Source organism: Carex rostrata, chromosome 15 (genome assembly GCF_964058835.1).
Source record: "Carex rostrata chromosome 15, lpCarRost1.2, whole genome shotgun sequence".
Classification (NCBI taxonomy): domain Eukaryota; kingdom Viridiplantae; phylum Streptophyta; class Magnoliopsida; order Poales; family Cyperaceae; genus Carex; species Carex rostrata.
In genome coordinates this window covers 9,519,971-9,543,493 of record NC_135932.1, presented here as the reverse complement: position 1 = coordinate 9,543,493, position 23,523 = coordinate 9,519,971, and the positions used below count along the sequence as shown (strand labels likewise).

The window sequence follows — 23,523 nt, the reverse complement described above, 5'->3', positions numbered from 1 at the left end:
CAAAACCCATTAGGCCCACAAACTCCAACCAAATTAGTATACAGGTGTGCTGCTGGTGTCAAATTTGATCTGTCTCACCAGGTCTCTTGTCATTTGATTTGGTACTTCTAAAATTAACCTGTAAGTTTGCAAACACATTTTTGCCAAAATTAAATTCACCAAAACCAGAACAATAGCAGCAACGATATAGTTACAAAACTTAATTTTTCAAAATGCTCAGTTTCTTTTATTACTTCACTAACAAGCCACTGCAGTTGATCCTCACTCAACCACCAGAGTTCTCTGGCCCGAAAGAGAACCGCTCTTTATTCCTTTAATTTACATACATAAAACTACCCGCGACACAAGCTCAGCCTCAGGCTACCATCTCTATGACCATGTCTCCTCCTCTCTGCTTCTCCTGCTGGTAAAGCTCCTCACACTGCCTCTGACACTGCTGTTGCTGCTCGCCGGGCCCTCTCTGTTTGCACATCTTCTTGCATTTCTGCAACTCCTCCTCTGGGTCTTTACCGGCCTCGTTCCTTTCCTCAGTGCGGCCACCTGGCTCGCCATACTTCTTGCAACGACTCTCGCACGCCTCACGTGAGCGTCTGTCATGCTTGTGGTACATCCTGCACTGCTCTCGACACTCTTCGTAGACGTCCCCGTTGTCATCTTTCTCCCTTTCTCCTCTTGTCCTCTCCCTCTCCGTTTCCTCTGGATAGCGTTTCGCACATTGCGTTTGGCACTTCTGCTGACGGCTGGGGTCATCCTTGTGCTGCTTCTGGCACTGCTTATGGCACTGTGAGAACTCTTGCTCTGGGTCCTGATTTGCTAGTTCATCACCCCTTTCACTACCGTGGCCTTGTTCTTCCTTGTACCTCTCCTCACACTGCCTCTGGCACTGTTTCTGGCCCTGGTAGTCGTGTTGGTGGCGCTCCTGGCACTGCTTGCGGCATTGTGATAATTCCTTCTCTGGGTCTCTGTTATCTTCTAATTCATCTCTCTCACTGCGTCCATAACTGTATTCCTCTTGCTTATACCTCTCATCACATTGACTTTGGCACTGCTGTTTCTGGTAACGGTCGTGCTGGTAATAATCCTGGCACTTCTGACGGCACTCCGAGTATTCACGCTCCCGGTCAGGATTGATCGATTCACCTGTACTCACCCCTTCATACATTTCCTTCCCTTGCTCGTAACTCTGCAAGCACCTTTGCATACACTGTTTCTTGCCCTGAGGATCGAGTTGCTCTTCATCGCACTCTTTGCGGCATTTGCTCAGTTCCTCCTGTCAATATATACTGTTTTAGCACAAAATCTGAATTCTGAAGAAAGAAATTCACATATACTTGGTAGCTAGATTGCTAATGCATATGTCCTCAGTTCATGAAGCAATGAACAAAATAAAACAAATCACATACATTTACTTTGATCCAGTAGTAAATTCAATTGAACCAAAATATTTATACCTGAGGCTGAGGATGCCTGTTGATCATGGCATCAAGGACAGCTGTACTGCGTTCCTTCTCCTGCCGTTCATATTCCTCGCCATACTGCTCCTGGCACCGACTCTCACACTGTCTGCGCTTCTCGCCCCAATGTGTCTCGTAGCACTCCTCTCTGCACTGCTCCATCTTGCGCACCGGATCATACGCAGCAACTGACAGAACAAGAACCGAGAGAACAAGGAGGAGAAGGGGTAAGGTTTTGTTCCTCATGATAGCTACGTTGATTTAAAAGGTGGAGAGGAGAGAAATTGATTGAGATATGCAGAGATGGAGTTAATAAAATGGAGAATTAATTGGGATATAAAGGCGAGATTAGGCGGTTGCGGGGTGGAGACTCGTGGCCGTGTTGCATGTCAGGCGATAATTACTAAGTGAAAAGAGTGCAGCAGTCATTCATGTACTTTTGTTTGAATCTGGCTGATTAGGTGAGATTTGTTTTTTTCTTCAGTTGTTTTTACTTAAAGCTTTAGCTGCGTTTTTAAAAAAAAGAAAGAAAGAAAGGGAAAAAAATAATATAAATTAAGCTTTAAGGTGCATTTTTTTTAATATCCAACATTAAATAAAAATTAATAGAAATGTTCGTATTTTTTTGATAAAGTATAAAAATGCTCAGGCCGTTTCAAATTCAGCGGCCGAAAAAAGAATGGACCATTGAGTTTTTCAGCGACCGAGGTATTTTTTTTTTTCTTTAAACAAGCTATATAAATTCTGTTTCTCCCTCCTACTCACAACTCACACCAATCTAACATAAGATAAAAAAAAGGAAAAGAAAGAGAAGAAAAAAGACGATCAATAACAACCGAAATAGATCGTCCAATTGTGACGTAGCGATATGAGGGTCAATAAGTGATCAAGGTAGAAAGGAGGAAAAAAAACCGGCCAAGTCTGCTTTATAAAGAAATTTCTTAGGTGACCTATTTGTACGAAATTTCAAATGATAACTTTGTGAAATATCCTTATTGCTATGGTTTGAAAAGAAAACGGTTAATCCAGAGTTGCCTACTAAGTAGTATATATTACTAGTGCTTATAATTTTAGAGTTTTAAGTTTGATGAATTTCAGTTTTATCATTTTGCATTGGAGTTTTAATTTCATTGATTTAGTGTTTGTGTTGTAGGTTGGATGTAATATTGTAATTAAATTTTAATGCATTTTTGAAGTTCATCTTTTCATAATGGCAATTTACCTCTACATTTCCAATAAATCACTGAAATTAACATGCATGTAGATTTGATGTTTCTCTACATTTCCATTAAAAGAACCAAATTTTTTATTTATTAAAAATCCCATAATTAATTTTTTTAATATGCTAAAATAAAATAAAGTTATAAAAATTGACTTTAAACTTATTTGTAACTTAATCAAAATCAAGTAGTTCAAATCATACAAACAAAGTTCACACAAATTGCAAATAAAATAGTTCACAAAGTTGCATCTAAATAAGTTCACAACACGCATATAACTTAGTTTAAATCAATTACGTCTGAATAATTTCGAGAAACTGACCAGTTGCAGAAGATGGCCTACCAGATGCCCTTGTTTGATTACCAGATGCCTCCTTGCTTGGTTACTAAATACCTCTCCTTGCACCCTAATCGCCTCTCCTGGCATGGCAATTGCCTCTGCATATATAACAGATGCATCTAAACGGCTTGTACCAGTGCTTCTCCGTGTTCCTTGTGACCCAGTTCTCTTTGCGATAACTCGCTCTTTTTCTCTTTCATTGGCTACGTTTCTGGCCTCTACGTTTCGAGGTGCTGGTGGAGTTAATTGAGTGTATGGTTCTGGGTCAGGTACGAAACAGGGAGTAGTTTGAGTGCATGGTTCTGGTTTTAGTTCATAATTTGACGCAATCTAAGATTGGCCATAACTCCCAACTCTTGACTCAATCGGAATACTCTTTACGTAGAGTTTCATCATCATGTTTCATTCCCCATTAACTGCCTGTACAGGCCTCTCCATGAATCCTTTGCAACTACTCTCTTATCTTGCCATATGGAGACAGTATTAGAGTGCTACAAAGACTTTCAATTAGAGTGTTGTTTTAGAGTTGCAACTACCATTTTCTCTTGTCATTGCCATTTGAAGACACTACTAGAGTTCTACAAAGACCTTCAATTGGAGTGTTGTATTAGGGTTGCAACTACTATATTCTCTTATCATATAGAGACACTACTATAGTACTGGAAAGACCTTTAATTAGAGTGTAGTATTGATGTTGCAACCACCGTCTTCTCTTGCAAATTGGAGACACTACTATTTGTTCGTCATTGAAAAACAGAGAGTTCTCAAACCATAAGAAAATTTTGCTCATTTCCGAGTAGCACTCAGTTAGCTTATTTGATTCTTTACATGTGCATGTAGCTAGCAAGAAAATATATGGTTCTAACAATTTTAGAATCCTTAACTAATTTGAAGTCTCGTTTCGGCCGCAATGTCCTCCACATTATTGTTTAAATTGCTAGTTAATCTCCATATTTTCTACTTACAATACCAGATTAATTAATTGAAGTAAACATATTCTAACTAGAAGCAGACTTCAAATTATTACTTAATTATTTTTAAACCTGAATGTTTTCTCCATCGTTAATGCAATATTCATACAAGAAACCCTAACTGACATACATCAAATCTAACATAAATTTCTGTAGTTAGAGGGAAACATAAATTTCTGTATGACAAGTGTGTAGTTCGACAGGAAATTCCATCCTTGAAAAAGAAAGTCAAAATATAGACTAAAAGTATCAATAATTACTGTCATGTATTCATCTTAACCACCATAAATCAAGCAAAATAGCTCCTTATATTTCAATTGGCTCAAGCAATACCGAGATAACTCTAGCCTTGGTCTCCTTACCGGGCTCTGCATATCCATCGCCATGTTGGTAAATGCATTGTGCCATGCGTGAGAGATTCAGAGCAACATATCGGAAGTACTCTTGAAAATCAGAATTATCAACATTTGCATTGTTCATTAATTTCCAATATTTCAATATCATGTCCTTTATTTCTTGGCGAGCAATGGACTCTGTGACTTGTTTGTCGCGCATATAGCATTGAATAGATTTATCAACATCCCCCCGCTCTATCTCAGCCTACATATATATTCAAGGCAAAGTTAAAATAATTCAGAACTAATTAAGATTTAAAACCAAGCTACATGCAAGAAAGAAAGAAATTTATTTGGGATTTTTAATATATATAATTATATATATCTTACTTTGGATGTTCCTAAGTCATCGTAAAGCCGAAAAATCATAGATGAAAAGCGCACGATGTCAGGATAACCACACAGCAAGAACTGCTCCAAATCTTTAGCAGTAACATCGTCATTTATACAGTAGGCATTGGAAAGAACAATTGTTGACGCAATAGAGACCCACGCATTCTCAAGATACTCCTCGAATTTTGGTGATTGTCCATTGTGGTACCACCTTGCTTCCGTTAGCCATGCATTGCATAAGTCGGTCCACTACAGATTTATGGGGGAAAAAACAAAAGCGATCGATACCAGATGATGATGGAATGATTTTGGAAGATTAATTACAAGTAAGAAAAATTAAGAACTAACTAATTATTACCGCTCTCCTTAAGTATGGAATGATATTAAGGCCTTTCTCTTTCAGGACTTCATAAGCGCTGTTATTGAGAGTATTAATTAGAGCTAAGAAGCACATCTGCATGTATTCAGGGAGTTTCTCCATAGCAGTTAGATCCCACCTTCAAACATTAAGGATATATATATATACAGTTAAGCATATATGAAATGCATCAAAAATTACATATAAAGATTTGTCGACACTTACTGCCCCACGGCATTGGTAAAGGCCTCGAGCTCATCTAATGATCCATAAACATCATAGATATCATCAAACATTGCAATTAGGCAGATTGCTTTTGTTTGTACTTTTCTAAGACTAGCATGCTTTGGCTCAAAGGTAAAGGCTACACTCCAAAGGTGGTTCTCCACAAGTCGGTCTCGAATGAAAGGTAGTTTATCGTAAAGTCTCAAGTCAGTCCACCAACTGGAAAGTAAATTCAAAAAAAAAAAAAAAATGTCTTCAAAAATTAGAAAATGCCCAAAAATAATCTTTATTGGAACCATTAGTCTGCTGATCGAGTTGCTCTTTCATCATTTGTATAGATATAAAACCCATTGTTATTTTCATTATGAGTTACAGATGCTCATTCAATTAATCTCCATTTCAAACAATATTTGATGAAAGTATGAATTAAATCAATTAGTAGGATTAGGGTACTTTTTTTTATCTTTGATCATTAATTACCTCGATAAATCCTTTAGCTCTTTCTTGAATGAGGTTTGGATTATATTGAAATCCAACACAGCTAGTTCCAATAGAGCAGGCCTCATTTGCTTGTCCACCTTGTATTCGTCTATGAACCAGCGGGTGTGCAATCTTTCCATTCGCCAATGTAGAGGCAGCTCCAGTGCATGGACAACATGTTCTTTCAGTCTAGAATCATTACAGTTCGAGCTCTCTACATAACTTTTTAGATGTTTTGTTGTGAATTCTCTTGCCTTTTCCATCGTCTCTTCCCCTTCTTTTGCAAGATAAGAAGTTTCATACAAACTTAACATTCCTTTGATGTCCGATGATAACTCGATTATGAAGTCCCCTTTGGTGTCGATGTAGCTATTGAATATATCTGCTTGGAGTTGTGTTGTGATCATTAGTTAAATTTTTTCTCAGCCAAAAGCACATATACTATCCTAAAATGAACTTTTCTATGTTGACTAACATTAAGGTAATAGATAAATACCTTCTGATACACTAAATCCATGCATCCTGAGCAGTCTGAAGAGAAGTGCCATGACATGGAGTTCAGCAGAGGTGGACAACAACATTTGATCCATAGACTCATGGATGCAAGTAAGTACTGATTTTACATCATCTTTAAAGTGATATGTTACTCCAAGTTGCTGCAATGCATCAATAAGCTCTAACTTATCTCTGAGCAACTCTTCCTTGTGTATCATTTGCCTCACCTCTTGTTTCAGCTTGTTCACCTTTTCCATGTTTCTCCCCTCCTTCATTATATAACATATTAGAAGGAAATGGTAAATGCTAGCTTTATACAAGTATATATTTATTATTACATAATTTGGAAATTAAATTGCTTATAAATGAAAATGAATCTAAATGTGAAGTTTTGCATTTTCCTTTTATATACTAAAGTGGCATATATATATATATATATATAGAGTAGAACTAGGGTGTTCTTAAGCTCACCAAAGTGTTTGGTGAGCTTGACTCCAAAACCCGTCAAATCGGTTTCAAATGATGAATCCGAACCGTTGGAACCTGTCTATTTTACGTGTGATGCGTCTACATGTGAAATTTTTAAACTTTCGAATTAGTTTAGCATAAAGTCAAGCGGTCAAAACATGTTCAAAAAATGAATGCACTAAAATTAATTTATTAACCTTTTAATTTTGACCAATTGACTAGGGGTGTCAATGGTACCTTTTTAGCCGTTTACCCGACCCGTATCGTATTCAATAAGGCGGGTATGGGTAAGGTTTTTTTTTCGTTAGTTTATTGGGTATGGGTATGGGTATGGGTATGGGTAAGAATTTTTTTTCGTTAAATAAATGGGTAAGGGTATGGGTAATGACTATTTCGTACCCGTTACCCTATAGGGTAATTATAAAATCCAAATATATATTCAATTCAATTTTCAACCCACTTAAATATATACTCAATTCAATTTTCAACCCACTTAAATGTATATTCGTGTTTTTGAATTTTTATTCTTTATAAAAAATAATTTAGTTGGAATTGATTGCACATTTATTTTATTTTTTATTAGAAATGCAATTATATATGTGTTAAAATGAATGAGTTTTTGATGTTTAATTTATAAAATATAATAAAATTAATTATTATACTAGTATTATCTGTTATTCACCCGTTACCGTTTCGGTACCCGATAATATTAACGGGTAAGGGTAGGGTAGGGTAAGATCAATTTTTAATGGGTATGGGTAGGGTATGGGTAAGGTCAATTTTAATGGGTATGGGTATGAAAATGTCTCCACCCGACCCGTACCGTACCCATTGACACCCCTACAATTGACTTTATACTAAACTAATTCAAAAGTTTAAAAATTTCACATGTAAACGCATCACACGTAAAATAGACGGGTTCTAACAGTTCAGATTCATCATTTGAAACCGATTTGACGGGTTTTGGAGTCAAGCTCACCAAACACTTTGGTGAGCTTAAGAACACCCTAGTTCTACTCATATATATATATCCTTTCATGCCTTAATTTCCAAACATGCAGCTAGCTAGCTTGTTTTGTTGCACGTACAAACCGATCGAAAATGTGAGTCTAAAGCTAGTTAATTATCTGCGAGCGATCGACTTACGTGCTGGTCTCCATTTTGTAATGACTGTATGAAGGTATCGTGCCATATGGTCGGTTGAAAGTTCGCAGAGCGTCTAGTACTCTCCACTGGGTGGGAAGGACTTTGCACGTGCACACAAACCGGAGATCTATAAGCTGAAAGCGCTCTAGATCTTGTAGGGGTTCTGTGAACCGGAATGTCAGGTAAAACCGCAAGCCCAAGCGACATGATTTCTGAAATTAAGTGGCAGTAACCAAATGTATATATGTTGTTCTTTGTTTCAAATATTTTGTTGTGATGACTTCTCTTTAGTTCTCTTTGCGTATTTATAGATATATATCATTATATGGAGACAAATTAAAGGCCCTTATTTATTTCTGTATTTAATTATGTTTTCGGTCACTTGTAATACGCGACACTCCAACTCTGACCATTAGCTCTAGCTGCCTCGAACGTTGACAACGAATGTCAACTTTTGAATTTTTTATTTTTTATTTAATTAAAACTTTATTTTTTGAATAATGAGATTAATAATTATTTTATATTTAATGATATTACATATATGAAGTGTTTATATTTATTTATATGTTTGTTTGTTATATTTTTGAATTAAATTATATAAGCTATCAATATATTCGATAACTATCACATTGTTTATTCATTGGCCGTTAACGTTAATAGATAAGAACAGAGAAAAGTGTAAGACTGATTAATTCATTGGCCGTTATTTCTGTATTTATGTTTTCGGTCACTTGATATAACAGTAAATACATGGCCGGTCCTGAAGATTTTGAGGTCCAGGGCGGAAATTTTTTTTGAACCCTTTATATATACCCGTGTTGTAAAAAATGGGCTTAACAGCCTATTATATGTCTATTTAATTGTTAATGGCTGTCAAATAGTTATGAATACACTTATTAAATGTCTATTAGTGAATTTTTCCGATTAATTGGCCGATTATTCTTAATTATTCCCAATTATTTCGTTTATTCTCGTTTGATCGTCTGTTTTTTTTTTTCCGTTTATTCTCATTTATTTTCGTTTATTCCAGTGATTATTTATTTTTACATTTTTTTTCTGTAACTGTGTGATAATAAGTTTCATAAACATGTATTGCAATTTTATTTGTGCTTAGCTATACATTCAATTTTTTTATATATGTTTTTTCTTCTTACTTATTTTGAATTAATTGATTAATTCCTCTATTATATATATACCATATATTTTTCTTACTTACTGATGTAATTTTTTCAATTAGTACATCATGTTCATATATTAAATTAAGTTGTTATTACAAACTAACTTTAGTGATTTTATGTTGGAATATTTCATGTCTTTTAAATAATATATTGTTAGTGTTTGAAAATGCTTAATTCTCGAATTTATTTTTTAATTAAATAAATGTGTTACTTACACATGTAAAGTGCGTGTGTATTGTTAAGCGTAGTTTCATGTTATAATAATAGAACTAAGTTAAATTAAGTTTATTTGATAAATTTGATGAGTTAAATAATTTTTTTTTTAATAATTATGAATATATACACATAATTTTAATGAAAATACAATATTGTCCGCATAATTCTGATTAATCGGCAGCATACCGATTAATTGCTTGACAGTATCCCGTTCGTTCGACAAGCGCATACCGTTATTTACAATACTGATATACACAATTTTTTTATTGATATGTAAATAGATCATACCTATTTATAGAAAAGTTTGAACCCTTTGAATATTTCAAGTTTGAGCTCTAATATTTTATTTATTTTTAATATATACAAATTAATTTTTTTAAATATATGCAAAATATTTTTATTTCTTTTGAGGGCTCCATAAATCTTGGGACCCGGGTGGTCCCCTGGCTGCTCAACACCAAGGCCGGCCCTAAGTAAGTATCACTATCCGTCAATGCGGGCCAGTGTAAAAGTTGTGATTCGTTGTCAACGTTCGAGGCAGCTAGAGCTAATGGTCAGAGTTGGAGCTCTAGCTGAAAATTGATTCATTGGCGGACCAGTATCTATATGAGGTGTACGTTTATATTTATTTATTTGTTTATTTGTTTGTTATATTTTTGAATTAAATTATATAAGCTATCAAAATATTCGATAATTATCACATTGTTTATTCACTGGCCGTTAATGTTAATAGATAAGAACAGAGAGAGTAAATATATAATACAGATAAGACTCATTTTAAACGGACATGGATACAAAAATGTCTCCATTCAATCATCACATCTAGATAGTAAATTGACTTAATTTTTTTGTTATACATGATTAAATGTAACAAATTGATCGTAATCTGAAAATAATAGAGTAAAATACCCTATAAATTATGAGCTGATCAAGAAGAAATTAATTTTGATTTCAAGCTTGTGAGCTTGATATTGCTCTAAGCCGGTTAAATTAATAATGGACCCAATGTGAAATCAAATTCCCAGTGAGCACAAGTCAACGTCGAACTGATCTGATTGAGAAGAAACTGAATGGCTCCGATGGCTCGTACGATTTAATTGACCGCTTACTTTTTTAAAAGACTTATTACTTAAGACTGCGATTCAGTCTATTCTAGGCTGCTTGTCCTTTTCCGATTTATTGATTCAGGACTCGATCGATCACCTATATGGAATATGGATAGAGAAATCAAATTCAACACTGTAGATTTTGAATATCGCAATGGATCAAACATTTTCTGGGGTAGTAGACAACTGGCCTACTAATATTTCATTTATCTCCCTACCTTATTAAGGAGCTTAATGTCTAGATTCTGCAAGGGTTGTGATTAAAAGTTGAATTTTCGGATTGAATATCAGCCCTTCAATCAGATAACTTATCTTTTTTTATTAATTTTTTATTTTTTATGTGTAGAAATCTATATTTAGTTAAATATTTATCCGCTACACGTAATGCCATACTTACTTCGCACCATTTCGATTCTAAGATATGTAAAAAACTTTCGCTGGGTGTGCCTCCCTCCCCGATCCCACCCCTCCCTTCCCGATCGCTTCTTCCAAAAAAGAAAAAAAACCCTAGAAATAGAGAGAGAAAGGAAAGAAGGACTGCGACTCTGCCTTCCATCACCGTCTGCACTGCGACTCTAGATATAGAGAGAGAGAGATGGAGAGAGAAGGGGAAGAAGGATCGTTGGTGCTCTGTCTCAGAGGCGGTACCATGATCAAGGTCAAAACTCTCATTTGTTAAAAAAATTTAGATCGACATTGAACCCATTGACACCATTGACCTCATCAAGGTGCGTGTTGAGGAGAAGGAAGACATCCCTCCTATGCAGCAAAGGTAAACTACAGCTTCATTTTATACTTTGTTTCTTTTTCAAATTTTGGAAAGAACCATGTGTCATTGTATAATATACTGATTAACAAATAACAACCAATTTATATACTCTTCTAAACTGTTTATTTCAAATCCCAGTCAAACTTGAAAGTAGAGTTGTAAAATCGTGGTTATTCTGGGTCAAACCAGTATTGTACTTAATATTTCAATGCTGGTACATGAATTAAGAATCAAATTGCTAAAATGTGCAGTTTGACGGATTAAATTAAAAACCGGACCTAAAAATTTGGGAACAGCAGTGAAGTCCCAATTAAAATAAAATTAAGAGGCTTAATCCAGGTTTTGCTCAATCCCAACATAGATAGAAATCTCTCCCATGATACGAGCTCTATAATTTCAGAGACAGAGAACAAAATTAAACAAACGATATCTAGCTTTTCAAAAACAAATAACAACCCTGCAACTGAAATATGATATCGAGCTTTTCTCAAAACAAATTAAAAGCATGTGTGCAGTTCAAAACATGAAATCGTGTAGATTGAGTTATTGCTATCGAAATACCTGATGTTGTCGATTCTGTTGCATCTGAATTTTTTTGGCCATTGTTAAGTGGTGATTGATTTTCCTTTCCATGATGAAGCCTCTCCATTGCATCTGGTGTGGAAGTGAGAGGAGGCAAGAGGAGGGCGCGCATTTTTGAAAAAAACTAATAGACGGCGACGGCGGTTTGGTGAAGAGACGGAGCAGGGTGAAGAGACGGAGCGTGTTGAGGAGAAGGAAGACATCCCTCCTATGCAGCAAAGGCAAACTACAGCTTCATTTTATACTTTGCTTCTTTTTCAAATTTTGGAAAGAACCATGTGTCATGTATTTTTCGTTTTATTTTAATCAATTTATTTCTGGTACAGTGGTACCGAGTGCTCATGCACTTGATTTTTAAGAATAATTCAAGAACCCTTATGGTTTAGATTTTGTTATGGTTTGAAGACACTGGAACAATTCCAACCAAATACTGGCACATTTCTAATCTTAATTAAATTTCTTATTTGTTTTTCATGCAGGTGGAGCAACACATGTATGCATACACGTGAAAGAGGTTTGTGTGAATACATGTGCTCCAAGCCATGCTCTTTCTTCTCGAACACATACGGCGCCTTGTCTTCGATCGTCAAAAGGCCCTGATCGTCAATCTGTCCTGAAAATACTTCCATTTTTTTTTTCATGTTATATTTGATATGTTGTTGTAGATCTCAAACGATTTTGTATTTGTTTTCTTGTTGTAAATGGTAAGGAAAATTATATTCCCAAGACATCATCAATTAAATAAATAAGAATATTTTTTTTCCATCATGAATGAAGAAATTAAACAATTATAAGTTCCTATTCAACTTCGAATTTAGTATATAATTTTCATTTGTGTTGTAAGAAATTCTACATCCATCTAAATCAATTATAACACTTTTTTTATTAAAATGTTTTTTTAATACAAAATATGTTTTTTGTTTTTTTATAATATCCCGTTGCTGTGCACAGGCATGATTACTAGTATTTGATATGTTGTTGTAGATCTCAAACGATTTTGTATTTGTTTTCTTGTTGTAAATGGTAAGGAAAATTATATTCCCAAGACATCATCAATTAAATAAATAAGAATATTTTTTTTCCATCATGAATGAAGAAATTAAACAATTATAAGTTCCTATTCAACTTCGAATTTAGTATATAATTTTCATTTGTGTTGTAAGAAATTCTACATCCATCTAAATCAATTATAACACTTTTTTTATTAAAATGTTTTTTTAATACAAAATATGTTTTTTGTTTTTTTATAATATCCCGTTGCTGTGCACGGGCATGATTACTAGTAAAAATTATATTAACTGAGATGTTTTGACTGTTCTTTTATGTTTTATGTTTTGACCTTCCTTTTAATTATTTCCCACGGGCTTTCAATAATAAAAAAAAAATGAAAGAAAGTTTAATTAAATTTGTTAGAATCCTTCGCCTACTTGAAAATCAACTAAACCATGTTAGAACATTATAGGAGGGGCTGAAAGGCTAATATAATCCCCCAAGTTTTCCCTAGAATCTAAAATAACATTTCTTGCAAGTGAGATTATCAAGTTTTCTCCCTAGAATCTAAAAATCATTTTCTTGCAAGTGAGATTACAACTATGCTATATGATTAAGAAGTTATAAGCTATGCTCCCTCGATTCAAAAAATTTGGCTAAACACGACTTCAAAAAGATAGATGTCTAACAAAAATTTTGTTGCTCACTTAGACAATTGCAAAATCATTAACTAATTAACTTTTCTATTTCATATGCATGAACAAAACACTTCGAGAACACTATATGTCACCAAGAACTTAAGGTAACTATTAACAAGTACAAGATCAATCTCAAATCCGTTTTGTATGTCTCACATCCCCATATGCAAGTTTCAGAATCTAAATTTCAAATATATCAGCTGGTAAGCTCTTCACCAGTCCGGTCCCTACTGCTTGGGCTCGCATCATCAATGGCACTGTTAGATGACACCGATGAAGTCGAAGAAGCTGGTTCAAGCACAACTGAGCTTGCTGCAGTGTGCCTTTGAGACTCATTACGATGTCTAAAGCTTTGTGCAGTGCCGATAGGCGGTAAGTTCGGTTGCGGATATTGTTGGTTATTCTGGTATTGCTGTTGCCCCTGGTTAGCTACCCTCTGAAGTATATTCAAAACCATCGGAAGGAATCTCGCCGATAGTGTAAGAATCCCAGAAAACTGCAAATGATATAATTCTTCTAGTTCTTACTCTCTAATTTTATTTATTTGGTATGGTAGAAGTTCTAGTTTAAATGAACCATACTGATACAAAATGCTTAATCATGGACAACTGGTATGAGAGCAGAGGTCCTTAATCCTTATACAAGAGGTCATGAATCACCATTGATACTGCGACTGCAGCATTTTGTACAGACAAGACATTCAGCTTTTGCAGGTTGAGAAATTTGGACATTTTGGTAATTTAATAAATTGTGTTATAATTTCATCCATTTCAGCAAGGGGTGTCGTGTCACAAGGAATTTGTCTGATACATAGAGACACCCTGCATCTACATACCGAGGTTTCAACATTAGCAAAAAAAAGAACTCAAATTGCACCTGAAATTCCAGTCACCTTTCTATTTGGTGAGGTTCTGAAACTGTAGCAATATAAGTAATGGAAATTATTGTATATTGGAGCACGGAGCATTTTCTTTTTCTCTCTTCCCTACTCTTGGTTTCTGTGGCTTTCAGCTTATTTCTTATGTCCGTAAGTGGGTACCATGTTAATTAGAAGTTTATTTGCTTTCCAGTTATAGTTTTCTTTACTAATAGCACTTTATTGTATTGTTACACACTATAGATGGCCACTACAGTACGAACATGACTCAACTATGAATAAGCACATATTAAGTGCACATGTTGAATGCATGTAAAGCAACTCATTTATATGTGCATACAGATTGCTTGACAAATTTAAATAAGAACCAGTTGTCTTACCAAGCCATGATGAAAGTATCCCGCAATGTTATATTGCAAAGCAACAGCATAAGACAAGAAGAAAACAACGAAGAAGCCTAATAGGTAAAAGGGACTCCTGTTCACATAAGCCAAACAAGACATTATTAGCAAAAGAATAAAAACAATAAAATTCCACATCTTAGTTCTCAAAAGTTCATATTATCAGAAATTTGACCTCAAAATAAAGGTGATAGTGGCCATAATTTCATTGAATCCAAGAGCAAACATTACAATAACAGCCCAGAGAGGAGGCAGCTTGCTGTTGTTGCGCTTGTGCGCTTCCTGCACATACAACAAGACCATGTTAGACAGTGATTGTGAATTACAATTTATTATTTGCCACTGAGAGAATCATGTATACCCTTTTTAAAACAAAGGCATCTTAATTTATGCTTGTCAATACACTCATACTATTCTAACTTCTAAAATATATATACCCAAACTACCCTTCTATCATCTCTTTAAAATAATAGAACCAAGAAATGGGCAGGAAAGTGTAGCTTAGGACTCCTTAAAAGAAGTGAAAGGGTCCAGACAACATTATCCATAGATTACAATGGTATGCATGATGTTTCTCACTTTATGGTTGTATCCAGTGCACTAAAAGTCAAGCTGTATCGACAGGTACAATTGTCATGCTAAGCAGACAAAATTTAACTCAATAAAATGTTCCAAACAAGATATTTTACCTGTGCTGTGATAGCCTGCGCAACTGAATACTCAGTTTCGGTATTAAACTGTCGCCAGTATGCTTTACAATGGACCGGTGTGATCAACGTATCTTTTGGAGAAATCTATCAATAAAACATTTCCTACCAATTTAACAATTATTTTTCCTCTCCAAATTAACAATGAATTTGCTAGTAGAAAGGTTGTGTGAGAAAAATTATGCTTGCCTCATCCCAAGTGCTTGAGGCGAGTGGATCTGTGGAGCCCTCAATATTCCTAGTCATAGATGATGAGCCCACATCTAAAAGACTCGAGCGGAGAATGCGCTCAATCTTGTCTGTTTTATCTTCCAACCGTACAGCAGCCAACACTGATAATAGTTTTAGAGCCTACAAAATTGGAAAATACAAGTTCAAGGAGTATCATACAGCCAGGATCGTGCTTAAAGTATATTGGTGCTACAAAATCAGCTGTTCAAGAAAATTTTAGTTGTTCTTTTGAGTTTGATGAAGAAAACAAAGGACACATTCTAATATCTTAAGGACAAGAATTGCACAGAAGTGACAACTAAAATGAGAACAAAGAAAACTAAAATAAAATGCTACCGCAGTACGGGCTTCCTTGGTGATAGCTCGTATGTTTTCCTTTCCAGTCCAAACCCTCGGCATTGAGTCCTTATCATGGCTAAAAACAGTTGAAAACCTAGAAGCAGATTATTTCACCATCAGTATCAGTGTAAACAGGATTGCATGCAAGTCAAAAGAGCACATCTGTAATTTACTAGACAAGCCATAAGCTACCTCTCCTTCATATGTATTAATACTTTACTTGCTTCTTCTCTTGCTTTCTTATGCACTATGTCTCTGCTCACTTCTCTCAAACTCAAGATCATGGCATCACGAGTTGTATCATCAAGCTCAAAGCCAGAAAGTTCATCAGAAAATGACGAAACTGCCCTTTCGGTCTCGATTTTGTGTAGATGCCGAATAGATTGCCAAGTGTTGTCACTCCCTGCTTCTAGGATGGACTCCACTGGTTCCGATAGTGCTTCTTTTAGCCTATCCTGATAATTTCATTAAAAAAAATAACCAATTTAAGCCAACATCAGAATTCTTGTAATGCGGCTATGCTTTATTGGCATTCTATTTAGACAAAATTTCATTTTTCATTTTTTGGCTCTATACCCCCTCAGACTGGCACCAGCCTTGAAGTATTCTTTCAATATTCTTCAGTTTCAGGGACTCACAAATGCAACCTTAAAATCTGAAAGTATATTAGGGTTGGTAACCCTGATAAGGATTAGGTCCTCACATGATCTCCAGTACCATTTCTGATGTGGGTTGCAAGTTTAAAGATTCCATATTTGCTCTTTTAATTGCAGTAAATATGGTCATGTAGAGAAAATTGCATGCAAGTAAACATGGGGATGAGTGTTACTTAACACATAATTTAAAAATTGTGCGTAAACTATGCAAAACCAGGCTACCAGAAGCTCAATTGGTAAAACATGTAATTCGGGCCAAGACCAATTTGCATAATTATGACTTGTTTGGGCAAGCCCAGTTAAGTCTAACTTTGACAAATTTGCCATAAAATGCTCATATTTTTGGCAATACCAGTATCATACAGGAATAAGATTCTGAAGTTCCAAAACAATCATGTTGACTATTTCATTTTAAACTTGATGGCGTATTACCAATAACATTGCGTCAAGAGTGCTATATAAGGCTAGGCGATTGCAAAGAAGTACAAAGAATTAATTTGTGGAAATTTCCACAAAAAAAAGGTAAACTATTAGTAAGTTCTGAAAACCTCAAAGGATCTCTTGAGCTCAGCCAATCTGACACTGCGAACTTCTAAAGCATATGCCTCAATGTCACGCTGGAGCTTGTCTCTTACTCTTTTTGTGTCCCAGTTGGCATGCTTCACTACGGCATCTGATAAGAGGAAAAAAACACATAATGAAAAAGGTTTCAATAAAATTAAATAGTTAACGACAAAAATTATCTCTGTAAGATTGACTGCTAAATGTTTTGACCACGGAAAATTAGGGACTGATCACCAAAATTAGCATGCAGGATTGATTAGGTGGCCTATTATATATACAGATGACAAAATTTGTATATTGTACCCTCATTTATCACATCGATTGCAGGTAGGAATCTTGGCCAAAAGGCACAGAGTCAGAAAAAAAAAGAAAAAAAGAAAGAAGATAGTTAAGCACTTCTACTGACAGGGCTGGCTGGTGCAGTATGCAGCCAGGGTAATTCAAGACCAAGATTTGACCCCATTAAACAGGAAGTAATTGATAAAAATGTCCAAATAATTAAAAAAAAGTGCAATGACAAAAGCACCAAATATGTAGAAAGGTTTTTCTAAGAACTAAGGAACTTTTGCATGTTTCACATATTACAGAATTTAGTAGCAAAACCTAGTCAGAAAAGCCTATACCTTTTAAATTGGTATCAAATTCAAGCATCACAGCCTCAGTACAGCTTCGAACAGATGGCGTGAATCCCTTCTTTTCAGCTTTGACAGACCTATCAAGATCGTTCTTGAATTTATCAAGAGATCTAGACCTAAAATGTCCCAGCAAAGTCTGAAATGCTGAATGCACATACTGCACGAAAAAGGAAAAACCGAAAGAAAATATCAACACGATAGAAGGGATGTTAAGCAAAAAAAAATTTATAACTGTGCTGCAACAAAGATACTGCAAAGCATGAACTTGAAAATTTGATAGCATAAAGCGATGACTGGTCCAAGTGTAGGATACTGTACCAACATTCAGTTTTTTTCACTGGAAGAGAAAAAACTTAAATGTCTAGGATAGGTTATATAAACCGTAATTAGTTCCACAATCAGCATGTAGTAAAGGTCACTAGATCAAGCACAGCTGGGAACCTGTTTAGTTGTAATACGGGCATGTGGGAATTTTTAAAAAATCTACTGTAATACTACAAAAGAAAAGTCAGTTATAATACTCACATTCACAGCACTGGTTTCTAGCTGTTGCCGCTTGGCAGTCCTTACGCCCTCCTCAAAATAGAATGCTTCAGAGTCATACCTACAAATAAACAAAAGTGTGGTCTAGCCTACATAAATCACACACCACCCAAATATTAACATAAAACACGGCACTAAACAAATGTTTAAACCATAATTAGTTCTTAAAATGCAGTCCAATTCAAAAAAAAAAAATGACCTAATACCAATGCTACACGACATGACAAATACCATTACAAAACAAATGTTTAAAAAATTCAAAATTTGGCCTTCAGTCAGTTCATTATGACTCCTATACTACAGATTATTTCTGTTGAGCGAGGACAGTACCAATGCACACATTACAGAACACTTAGAAAAAAGTGATGTTAGTTGCAGTCTCACTCTGATAAATAGAAATCAAGGATTGAACTAAGTTTCTTTCCGAAGCCTGGTACTGGACCTGCTTGAACAGCAGCATTCAGCTCCAACCAATTCTGAATGAAGAAAGATAAACAGGAAAAACATCATTAGTTGATAAGTTACGATATTATCAGTAAACTCCAAAGGAATGTCAGGTAACTTTTGTTGTCTGAAAACTTTACCTCGTCACAAGTCAGTCGGCTAAGTTTTTCATTTGCAATCTCCTCACAACGCACAGTAGCAACCATCACCTACTTATGGATTAAACTAGATTAAGTGATCAGAAAATCAACAAAAACCACAATAAATTATTCTAGAAAATTTTAAGTAGCTTCTATAGTAAAACTAGGAGGCCTCAGAATAAATATCAGAACCCTTCAACTTATAGACCTATAAGAGAAAAGCTTTTCTACAACTCAAAAACATTGGGCTTGTAAGGGAAAAAAATATAATTAAGGCATCCAGCACAAACCTTGTGAGCAGGAAGATCAAGGTCTTTATTTTCACAAATAACTTTCCAAATTTGCTGTGCACTGAAAGAAAAGCCTGATGCAGGTATCACTCCTCTTCTATCGCCTGCTAAACCACCAGGTGCAATTGAATTGAAAAACCGTTGCCTTAATTGCGAAACCTGCACCAATAAAATAAGATATAAATAAACAAAGTTAAATGACTTTGACGATTTTGTATATCCAAAATATATATCAGTCATAACTGATAAATGAAACTATTAAATGAAGGATCCAATCGGAAGATATCCAATCTCACGTTTGTGTAAGACAGGTACCAATTGTAAAATATGTTAAATTCAACAATCTTCTTACTAAGATGGTTATGTGGGATGAGTTTAGAACTTTACAGAATATAATGATTACCTAACTGTATGCTTTTGGTGCAAAATTCAACCACCACAAGAACTATAAGAAAAGAATGACAGTCATGATATGCAAGTTTGAGGCTACAATAATAGTGAACTGGTTAACAAAGGAGAAAAATGCATCTCCAAGTATCTATGGATATCTCGACAACAACTAAATTCAAAAAACAAAATATAATGTGTAAGCTATATTATAAGAGATATATAACCTGCTCCTTGAATTGCTCTTCCTTCTCTTCAAAACTTGGCAAAGCAGTGACTTCCACCTTCATTTCCAAAAAGAAAAAAAGAAGTCATATCAGATAACAAGCCGCTTTGAATGGTTTAAATAACCAAATGAATAAAATAACTTACATGAAAAAATTCACTTAGTGGTGTATCCTTGTGCGCTGGTGGCTTAGAAACAGAGTCCCATATCTTGCAAATTGAAGTTCATAATAGCAATAAATAATAAAATATATAAATGGCCTACGTAAAATGAATTAAACAGAAACTACATAGAAAATTCATACCTTCTGAATATCTTCCCTTAACACAGGCTCCAGATACTCCATCGGAGTCTAAGCAAAGTAACAAAAAAAAAAAGTTAATTCAAAATAAAATAAAAGAGGAGCAAAAAGAGCAAAAATATTTAAAATTATATATAATACAAACCTTAGTTTTGTCTCGAATCACAAACAGCAAAGTAGTCTTGCGTGGACTGAAAAGGCGCATCATCACCTTCATAAGAATAAAATATGTACAGCAAATTGTAATACTTACAAGTATATCCTAGGAACATAGTATTCTTTTGTAAAACAAAACGATGTAGACCACCGGTACAACAAGTCCTAAGTGTTGCATAAATTGCTCAAAACATCCCAAATATTTTTACAACAAGTACTTTTATAAAGGAATATACTATTCAGAATCTTCAGGACCAATATAATGTCTTTTAAGAGTTTTGTAATTTTCCATGCATTGAGATAGCACAACAGATCCTCTCAAAACCTAAAAATTGAAATAAATTTGAGTTAGATTTTAGAACCTGAAAAACGGTCTTCAATAGAGGCTTGTTAGCAGCTTGTTCTCGACCTATGTCGTGACACCACCTGTACAGACCACAGCAGATTAGAAAGAAAGCATACAAGATCACGAAAGGAAAAGACAAGTATTTTTTTTAGGATTATAGAGATAATAATTAAGCGCACATGTTAATCAAAACAATGTCGGAGACTGCAAGGGCAAAAAGGGCACTTTGCTTTTCAAATGTAGTATCATCCTGAAATAAAAATAATAAACAAACCAGAAAAGGTCAACATATCAAATTTTGATTTTCGAACACTCCCTCCTACTGTTGGTTAATAAAATCCAAGCAGGCCCCCCATGGCCATCTTGTTCAAAAAAGTTGAAGAGTAGAGCCAGCTACACAGCCAAGTTTTGATGGGATGTAATGAAATTTGTTTTTATCCATTCGTGGGACTGAGAATTTCTTGCCAAATAAGACATGAAAACTTGGTGAATACTTTCTAAAGAAAATGAGGTAATAATTAAAGCATTAAGAGTGTAACTTTAATTAATTATCAAGCGGACCTAAACAAGAATGAAAAGTTTTATCAAACCATGAAAAGAAAAAATGAAACAAGAGGTTTCAATATGAAAAAGAAAAGTATCAGAAATAACAGAATATCAAGGTGTAACCTCTCCTCTTTCCCTCCCATCTGTACCCTCCAAGTCCATGACTATAGTGCAAGGCTCAATACCAATGCCTTTCGCTATCCATATGCCTTTTGTAGTCTGGTTCCTATAAACCGAAAAAAAAAAAAATCAGACTTAAAGAAAATGGTTCCCTCCTTTTGTAGTCTGGCTCAATGCCAAGATAAAGTGCTGGTCACATGTTAGCATGTCAAAAAGTACATCTCCATACTAGGTATATGTACTAGTATCAAGCAGATTCAGCCAATGTATGGCTTCCCACTGGTTACTGCTGAAACATATGATGTTCAGCTCAGTCCCAACCTCTCATGTAAACTGTATAACAAAGAAAATGGCATAATTTTACCACAATCAAAGTGATGTTAATTTGGTTTGGATCTGGCATGCTACCTGCATTAGACCTGACATGTTTGGCTATACATATCAAATACCATGCTCAATCAAGAATGTAACAAAGGAACTCCAAAGAATTTCAAAGAAGAGAAATATTCTGAGCATTACCTTCCTCTAAAAGTATCCATTTCTCTGAAATTAGTCTTGAATAGATGATTAAGCAATGTGCTTTTACCTATCAATCAACAATTAAAAAGAAACCAAATTAACATGTGAACTGATAAGTACACAAATTAAGCAATTTCTAAGTAACAGTAAAGCTCAGAGTTAAAACACCTATTCCCCCACTAAATTCATAACCCATTCCTTCTATTGGGTAAAAAATCAAAACCATTTCTGCATTTTCCAACTCCAATTCAACAATTCAATACAAATGAGGAAGCCAAATGCAAAAATTAATGGCACCATACCGCTGCTTTGTGGGCCCATGATGGCGACGACGGCGTAGGAGAGGCCGCAGTCGGCTAGCCTGATCCCCTTGATGAACTGCTCTAATCCCTCCACGTTGAACTCCCCATCTCCGTCGATCAGCTGCGTCGAGCCGCAACCATCGCCGTTCATTTTCCTCGCCAAATCCCTTCCTTCTGTCCAATCACAATCGACACTATCAAAAGCTCGAAAATTCAAAAGAGAGGCCCCGACATGAATCGGAATAGAATAGTGTGGAATTAATCCCGTCGTTTACACGTAAAAGATCTTATATAGGTAACAAAAGTTAGTTCACATTTTCTGTGCCTGATCACATATATCGCTTCCTTTAAGCGGGTCAATATGAATAGGTGTACAAACTACAAAGCTCTCCTTTCTGATTTAAGATGTGATTTTGTACAAAATTTCCTACAGAAAGGAAGGCGCGGATAACCATATATGACACGAAGGATAAGAATGTAAGGAGTTCCCCAAGTCAATTTCATACATAACTTTCTGTAACGGGTGGTTCAAGAAGTTTATATCCATTTACAGTGACCTGGTACAGGAAAAGTAACAGAGAACTATAACCAGGAAATGCATTTCAAAAAAAGCTGTAAGGATGAAGTGCTGAGGAGGTAAAGAATACCACAATAATGGGCTTTGCATCTCTAACAGTGGCCCAACCACCGCAACTGTAGCAGAGCAGCACAGGAACAGAAGAATACGGATTCTAGGTTCTGGCCATGTTCTTGAACAGCTTTTTTGAGGCTGCGTTTTCTACACTCTTTTGAGTTTAATGTATTTCAGCCGTCTGATCAGAATTGGAGTCAATGTACGGGTTCATTTAATATTAGTGTGGATCTCAATTAGACGATTCAGATCTATTAACGCACGTTTCATTAATACAGAGAATACGAATTCCTTTTTTTGGGTTTACAATGCTATGAGTATTAGAAAGAAAAAAAAAAAAACTGTCCGTTTATCATATAATGTTATTTTTATTCAGATGAATGTGGATATTATTATATTTGACAAGATGAATATGAATGAGATTTTTTTTATTAACGTAACACGTAAGAGTTCGGAAAAAAAAATGTTAGTTTATCGAGTAAAGATATATATAAGAGCTATTTGTTATCTTAAATCCTATAGATTGATGAATAGAAATCAAATTATGTATGATAATTTTCTATCAGTATATAACTACATAATTTTTATTGTCATGATGAGATTGATTATTAATTTATTATACTATTTTATATGATTCTTCAATTAGTAATTTATAACGAGATTGCTTTATATAATATTTTATATAACTTTATTAAATTGTAATTTATACGGTTATTTAAATAATGGACCACAAACGTT

The 23,523-nt window shown here is 35.0% G+C and overlaps 3 protein-coding genes across 3 annotated transcripts; all 3 read right to left on the bottom strand.

The window, feature by feature from the left end:
• Nucleotides 1-209: 209 nt before the first annotated feature.
• Nucleotides 210-1,700, bottom strand: LOC144566008 (uncharacterized). Its single transcript, XM_078315868.1, has 2 exons — nt 1,452-1,700; nt 210-1,270 (listed from the first exon to the last, which is right to left on the bottom strand). Exons 1-2 carry the CDS (start codon nt 1,698-1,700, stop codon nt 356-358), a joined length of 1,164 nt encoding a protein of 387 aa, XP_078171994.1. The 3' UTR covers nt 210-355.
• Nucleotides 1,701-3,996: 2,296 nt separating this feature from the next.
• Nucleotides 3,997-8,092, bottom strand: LOC144566007 (monoterpene synthase 7, chloroplastic-like). Its single transcript, XM_078315866.1, has 7 exons — nt 7,886-8,092; nt 6,273-6,540; nt 5,777-6,158; nt 5,297-5,515; nt 5,072-5,210; nt 4,711-4,962; nt 3,997-4,585 (listed from the first exon to the last, which is right to left on the bottom strand). The coding sequence occupies exons 1-7, from the start codon at nt 8,090-8,092 to the stop codon at nt 4,292-4,294; spliced, it is 1,761 nt and encodes a 586-aa protein (XP_078171992.1). The 3' UTR covers nt 3,997-4,291.
• Nucleotides 8,093-13,368: 5,276 nt separating this feature from the next.
• LOC144566158 (protein ROOT HAIR DEFECTIVE 3 homolog 2-like) lies at nt 13,369-22,414 on the bottom strand. Its single transcript, XM_078316067.1, has 22 exons — nt 22,155-22,414; nt 21,853-21,919; nt 21,337-21,439; nt 20,847-20,917; nt 20,684-20,747; nt 20,311-20,376; nt 20,169-20,216; nt 20,011-20,073; nt 19,866-19,922; nt 19,252-19,410; nt 18,962-19,030; nt 18,762-18,853; nt 18,360-18,438; nt 17,823-17,991; nt 17,184-17,308; nt 16,172-16,434; nt 15,977-16,073; nt 15,599-15,760; nt 15,392-15,496; nt 14,878-14,984; nt 14,682-14,778; nt 13,369-13,920 (listed from the first exon to the last, which is right to left on the bottom strand). The coding sequence occupies exons 1-22, from the start codon at nt 22,303-22,305 to the stop codon at nt 13,621-13,623; spliced, it is 2,514 nt and encodes an 837-aa protein (XP_078172193.1). The 5' UTR covers nt 22,306-22,414; the 3' UTR covers nt 13,369-13,620.
• Between the last annotated feature and the right edge of the window lie 1,109 nt (nt 22,415-23,523).